The 7271-nt window shown below is 37.2% G+C and overlaps 1 protein-coding gene across 1 annotated transcript; it reads left to right on the forward strand.

The window, feature by feature from the left end:
- The first annotated feature begins 659 nt into the window (after window positions 1–659).
- On the forward strand, window positions 660–1277 carry LOC149176234 (uncharacterized). Its single transcript, XM_089421390.1, has one exon. It carries the CDS (start codon window positions 660–662, stop codon window positions 1275–1277), a length of 618 nt encoding a protein of 205 aa, XP_089277516.1.
- Window positions 1278–7271: the final 5994 nt, after the last annotated feature.

The raw sequence follows: 7271 nt of genomic DNA on the forward strand, positions 1-7271 counted from the left end.
GATCACTGTGATTTCAAATAAAAATTGGGCAACCAATTATCTTCAGCCTTGTCTAATTAGCTCCCATGGTAAATTTCTTTGAATCAAAATTCAAAAAATCAGAATGTTGAGTATTTGAATTGCTTTTTTAATGGTGAAATAGATTTAACAACATCAAGAACCATAAGGCACCCAAAATAAGGAAATAGATTTAACAATTTCAAAAACCCTAAAGCACCAAAAATGGTAAAGTTTGACAGCTGTAACCCATCCAAATTTTATCATAATCTTGCAATAATTTCCATTATTTTCCGCATTAAATTATGGACTCTTTAAACTAAACTATTATCTTACCGAAGGACAAAAAGTGGGGCCTACTTCACTTTTTCAAGAAGCAAACAACACGTTCACTCGCACATATGAAGACCAGTTTCTACACAGGGAAAACCCTCTGTCAACAGGTTAACCTTCCCTCTTGGCCTCTCTTGTATTGGAAGAACAATACACAATTCCTTAATTAGCACGTCTCCTCTAAGACCTCCCTAAAATCCGCGCTTTCGATACGGATTCACCACCTATATACGGACTCCACTCAGGTTTCGCATTAGTTTAATCAAGTCATTCCACCGCTGCGCGTTAGACATCGTTAACGGTTATTCAGTGAGATTTTGCGTTACCATATGGATAAAGCTCCAGAGGATAACCTAGCACACCGAGATTGCGGACAAATGCGCCACCAATTTAGGGGAATTCGAATGCGAAAATGGGGCAGTTGGGGGTCCGAAATCCGGATGCCCAAGAGCAGAACGAAGATATGGCTTGGCTCCTACAGAACCGCCGAGCAAGCCGCCCGCGCTTACGACGCCGCAGTTTATTGCCTGAGAGGCCCCAACGCTAAATTCAACTTCCCTGGTTCTGTGCCCGCCATTCCGTCAGCGTTTTCTCTTTCCCGTCGGCAAATTCAGCTCGCCGCCGCTAGATATGCACGGCAAGAACTCCCTTCGAATTCGAGTTCGACTTCGTGCGCTCCACAGAATAACAATGACAAAAGTAATGAGAAGGTCAGGGAGGAGCCCGAACACCCGTCGCGGTCATCTTTGGTTTCAGAAAAGGTGTTAGAGACCGACAGTAGCCAGAAGATATCCGGGGAGTTGAGCATGGCGTTGCATGAAGGTCTGTTTGATGGCAGTGACTGCCTGAATTTGGAGAAATTACCATCGATTGATGAGGCGTTGGGCTTGAGCGCGATTCCGACGTGGCAGGAGGCCGAGCAGGATGAATACTTCTGGAACTTGTGAAAAGTCTGAATTACTTACTAAGTACGGAAGGCAATATCTCTGCGTTCGAATGTCAAATCACTGGGTGCCCGACTCGCATCCACCGTTGAAATTCCGGTCACTATTTAACTATCGTTTCGTTTACATTCATCAATTTTACCAATAATTTTATCTCATATCATGTCTCACAGTAAATTTCGAGCCTCTCTATTTTGTACACCGAGTGGCATCTTTTACTGTTCCCTCGATCGTGATATATTGACAAAAGATTCTCACAGCATGTTGCCAGGAATCTCACGACACATCATCCCCACCCCCCGGAGGGAGCTTCGTGAATAGTGCACTAACTATGTACCAATGGGTTAAAGGGGAATGTGGTGTTCAGAAAAGATTTTAATATTATTGTTATATATATTTTTAAATATTCTTAAGAGGAAGAATCGGTAATTGGGTGTTACTATCTGTTTGGACATGGTAACTATTCCCACGAGATTTCAATTTAGAATATTGTAAGACATTTAGTTTACTTTACATTTTCAAAGACTTCTCCACAAAGTTATTATTTAGGTATCTTATTTCATTTCAAATATAATTCAATGTTTATGTAATTAAATTAAACACTTTTAAGTAAGTATTAAATAGTTAGGGATTTTAGTATAATTTAAAATTGTTTTGTTTGGTTAAAAATGTGTTTTTCTCGGATATATGTAAATATTAAATAGGTATTAAATATTTATGGACCTTATTATACTTTAAAATTGTTTTGCTTGGTTAAAAACTTGTTTTTCTCGGACGTAATGAAACAGGTTAACGGCCTAAGACTTAGAAGCATATGTTAGGAGTGAAAATATGCCTCTTTATGGACCACCAACACGTTATTCTAGGTGGTGTGGTTTTTCTTGAATAACGAGGATGAGTAAGTCTGCATTCGTGGGTAGCAGCCAGAGATGGTTGTTCTCACTGTTAGTTTGAAAACTACGTTATGATAGGTTTTCCCACCCTTTTTGAAAAAATATTTAGTTAGAAAAGGCATTTGCAAATTTGTATTTATGTATGGTGTTTGCTTTTGCATATGCTTTTGAATGTATTTGGTTTGGATAATTGCATTTTGAATGTTTTTTTAGTAGATTAGGGCTACGTTTTCTATGGGATGGAGTAAGAGTTAAGGGCCTCATGTTGGCGATCGTCCTAAAGAATCGAAAAACTGGAGTCCCAGGTACGGGTGCGCCTATGTTGCATGATGCGGCGAAAAACCAGAGTCCCGGGTATGGGTGTGCCTATGTTGCACGATGCAGCGGGCATTCAAACTTAGTGGCGGTCCCCCGCTAGACTCGTTTAGTTAAAATCGTACAAACAAGTTTGGCTAAAGTTGTGCAGACATGTTCGGTTAAAGGCATGTAGACGAGTTCAGTTAAAGGCATGTGTACGAGTTCGGTTAAAGGTGTGCATACGAAGGTCGGTTAAAGGCACGCATGGTGGATGAGGGACCCAGTTATAGCGAACGGGAAACACAGACATAAAGTTGGGTGGACATGGTGAACGGGGTGCACATCCAGGTAGCGTGCGCCAACACCCAAGCGCGTGCGGGTCGATCATGGGTAACAACTACGGGTCGAATCGATTCAAACAATGGATAAGGGGTATGTCAACTAAAGTGCGCAAATTAGCTAAGGGTCGACTCACCCAAACGACACGACCCTTAGTAAAAGGATTGGAGGTAAATATGCATATGTAGAGCGAGGGGAGCTCGCTCCAAGAGGAGATCAATCCAACCACAAATACAACAATGACACTTAATCATAGACACAAAGGCAATGGGCAAAGTGGGAAGTTTAGGTAACAGGACAAATTTTGGGTCTCAAGCAGGGAACCCATCGCGACAGGGTGACCACACATAGGTAGGTTGGCTGCGCCATGCTCCCGCTGGCAAGTGCGAGTGACTAAACAAAGTTTCTATAATTCGGTTGGGCAAGTATTTTTTTTGTTGGTTTAAAGTTTTGGGTTCCCACAGGGTGTGGGTCGCTGCTACACAAAGTAGCATGAGCTACACGATAGAGGCATCAGTTGAGCCAACAGGGCACAATATGCATAAGAATTCGGGCTACTGTTGCACGACAAGCAGGGAGTGTCAAGGCCGCAGTGCAGAACACTACAATAATTTGGTCAACTTGGGCAAGTTAGGCTGCACGAATGTGTAAAATTATTTGTACTTGTAAATTTGCAGAATTTTATAAGTGATTGGGTAAACTTGTTCGGGAGTTGCCCCTTCGTTTATAAATTATGTAAATTCCTATACATTGTGCCTATATGTTATTTCCGCTGCGTAATGAGAATATAAATGAGTTGAAGTATAATTATTTTTGATCCATATGTGTAAGAAGAAGTGAACACTTAACGAAAATTAACTAAGTTTTGAAAGTTAGGCATAGTTCCTAAACTCAAGTAGTGGGAAACGAAAGAGTTAGGTGGTACCAGACCGTGCTCAAGTGTGGTTGGAAGTCACCACTAACGTGAGGCTATGACAAGATTGATATATGCTTATAACCAAGATTATGTAAAATTCAATAATTACATATTAAGTATTAATATTATTATATAATAGTATTTAGTAATCATAAATTTAGATTAAGTATTTAATGATTCAATGTTAGTGTTGAGTATATGATTTAATGATTATACTAAGAATGAAGTAGATCATTACTGAATAAAAAATATGTATATTTCAAACTTCTAATGTAATCTATAGAATTTTATTATAATTAATATAAAATTCAATCTTTATACGTTCATTATATACATTAAAAATTTTAATGTAATATTTAAAATTTTATTATAATTAATATAAATTTTAATCTTTATACCTTGATTATATACATTTTACATAGAAATCCATAAAAAAACACAGAATTATGTGTTTTAAAAAAGGCGGCCAATTACAATGCAAAATTCTCAAATTAAAAGTGCATATCAAGATAAAAAAAAGCAAATTACAATACAAAATTCTCACAATAAAAGAGCATGTCAAAAGAAAATGAATGTAACCTTTCCTTTTAATTATGATTTCAACTCGAATACATTAGTTTTTTATAATAATTATTAAAAAAATAATAAATATTTTAATAAATATTTGTTTAAAATAAAGGAAAAACGTTACCATATTCAAAATTTCAAATAACTAATATTATTTAAAGCATAATTTCTACTTCTTCGTCATGTCCTTGAATATGTCTAATGCATTCCATCCCATAAAAGAACAAACATTTAACTAATATAAAATAATTTGAAAATAATAACCAATATATTATATTTTAAAAATTTAATACAAATTATTAAAATTATAAGTTAAATTAATTTAAAATGATTTATTAAATTTTTTTTCTTCTATTATATTAGAAATATAACATTAAATATATGTATTATGTAAAAAAGTCTTCTACTTAACATTCAGTTTATGAAGTAGTTACTATGCATACCTAGTTTTCAAAATATCATTATGGAAATGGCGTATAAAAATTTCGATCTTTTTCATGTCCACCAAAATCAGAATAACAATCACTGTTGTTTTCGTCTCGTTAAGACAAATCTAATGGTATACAATTTTTCCTCAATCTGACCTCCAGATTAAGAGATATCACCTCTCAAAGAATACATCCTTCCACATCATCAAGCTGCCATGTGGGTGTCCACCATTAGCGTGTGTGGCAGTCGAGCTCTTGTACCAGTCGGGGTTGGTTCCACTAGTTATCTTCCTAGTGAATTTTCTTATTACACTATCCTACACTACTGAGGTCTCAATGGTGGGTTGGACTGTCAAATGGGATTGCCTTCCCACCAATGGCTATCTACATTAGTGTAGGCCTTGCCACGCACCCACCTTACATTATCTCGCTCGCACCTTCCTAATGGTTTCCTAAGAGTGAACCTTTACTAATCACCAAGGCCTCATTGTCTGGATTATGTGTGAAGTGGGCCAAACAACCTATGTTCCCCATTGGTTCACTGCTCCATGACTGGGCTGACACCACAATCTCTGCCACATCACCACAACTCATTCATCCCAATGTTCCTTCACTTGCCCCTCTAGGCTTGAACTTGCGGGTTGACTTATATGTGGGTTAGCACAATGCCTACTCTATAGCTTAACAACCCTGTACTAGGTGAAAACACAAACCCTACTATGTAGGAAGTTCCTTAAGTAATCTCTCCATGTTAATTAAAAGGGTTTTATTTGCCAATGGTCATAGGTTTTAATATAGATCCATATGGATCCTTCCACTGCGGATGGCATTTCATAATATCTTGTATTATTTACATATGTGATGATAACATTATAGATAAGGATTTTCATATAGATTATTGTTTCATTCCTAGGTCATAACATAATCCTTTTTATCATGTAAAAATTACACATTATGTTTCTCTTTATATGTTATGAACAACACCAGTAAGAATTTCACACAACACTTCATTTCCAGTCCAGAAGCACGCCCTTGTTTGACATATTTAAAAACATTAATCAGCACATAGATGTGGTATATGTGTGTGTGTGTGTGTGTGTGTTTATTCAACATAACTGCGAGTGTCATTTGCACACATAGGTGTAAAGACATGCTCATTACATTAAGAACACTGTTATAGTCTAGAAATCTAGAGCCATTTCAGACTAGAAATGAGCATTTAAACAAGTACAAAAGGATACTTATATTTAAATTTGCACGGAAACTGAATATGGGACAAGGACTCTCCACCAATACTTAGATAGATGGAGTCAATCTCACTTGTAGTTTTCAGCCCTGAGCCAAATTCTAGATATTGACGGGTGCTTTCTTGTAGGACTATAACACCAATCAATTGGTGGAACAGTGACTCTAGAGGATCTTTGTCCTCAATCCCACTAGTTACTTATTGTAGTAAGAAATGCATAGGGAATCCAGATGTTCAACACCTCCACCCGCAAGAGTAATACCAAGGATTCACTTCCTTCCTAGGAAGTCCAAAATCCATTGCAAATTTTTACTAAAGCCCTGGTCTCTTCCCAATATGTCCAAGGCTCTAGGGACTATTATCTCAACCCACAAGCTTCGGGGGACCAGAAGACCAGTCCCTTCACTTCTCTCCACTTCTCTTATGCAGTTCGTTTCTATCCACATATCCCTACTGACTGGAACCAAAATGGTTACTCTACCTCCAAGAATGAATGAGAGAGAATCATTGAATCCCCCATTTTCCTTTGATGTTTCTTTACCTTGTTTTTCAAGGATTTTCCATTCTTGTCCTTGCTGCCTTACATAGTCTCATCCTCCATAAACTTACATGTCCTCTTTCCTTATTAAGTTTCTCAAGAACATGGGCGTATGTAATTTTTCAGAGCCCACTTAATTTAAGAAACAATCCAATAAAATCATGCACTAGCCATCCTTTAATGGTTGTCCAAACAATTTAGAATTTCTACATAGGTGAACCCCAACATACCAAACAAGTAATCCTCCTCCTCAACTCTACAATCAATGTCCCTTTGATTCAGTCCCCATTTTAGATTTTTATTTCTATAAAAGATCTTTACATCACATTTTTATGAGAGAACCATGGGTGGGGTTGTCACAAATTCATACCCATTGAGGGAACACTACCCTTTGTGTTATTTTTCCCATATGCAACAACATAAATAAAACACAACACATACTATTTTATGGAGCTTTATATGAACATCTCTATATAGTATTTACAAAACATATACACATTTTCCTTAGCTAGCAGAAAAAGAGGTATAATTAATTTTCATGGCATCAACCATTTCTCATGTTGCCTCCTCTAGCCCAAAGTTCTTCCATTTCACTTTTACTTGCTCTATGGCTTGATTACGGGGCATGAAGCTCCTCCCGTCCAGAATACACAATGGATCTAGATGGAACTCTCCTTTTGGTTCCACCTGTAGCACATACCAATCAATCATGTGATTAGAATCATTCCCATACCTTTTAAGCAAAGAGACAAGGAAACAATCATGAACTCTAA

Source organism: Pinus tabuliformis, chromosome 4_1, assembly GCF_031772625.1.
Source record: "Pinus tabuliformis cultivar Carrire ecotype Pingquan chromosome 4_1, CPIR1, whole genome shotgun sequence".
In the NCBI taxonomy this organism is placed as follows: domain Eukaryota; kingdom Viridiplantae; phylum Streptophyta; class Pinopsida; order Pinales; family Pinaceae; genus Pinus; species Pinus tabuliformis.

Bases quoted from the DNA above. Each gene is read 5' to 3' on its own strand.
- LOC149176234 (XM_089421390.1), top strand. From the start codon at position 660: ATGGATAAAGCTCCAGAGGATAACCTAGCACACCGAGATTGCGGACAA.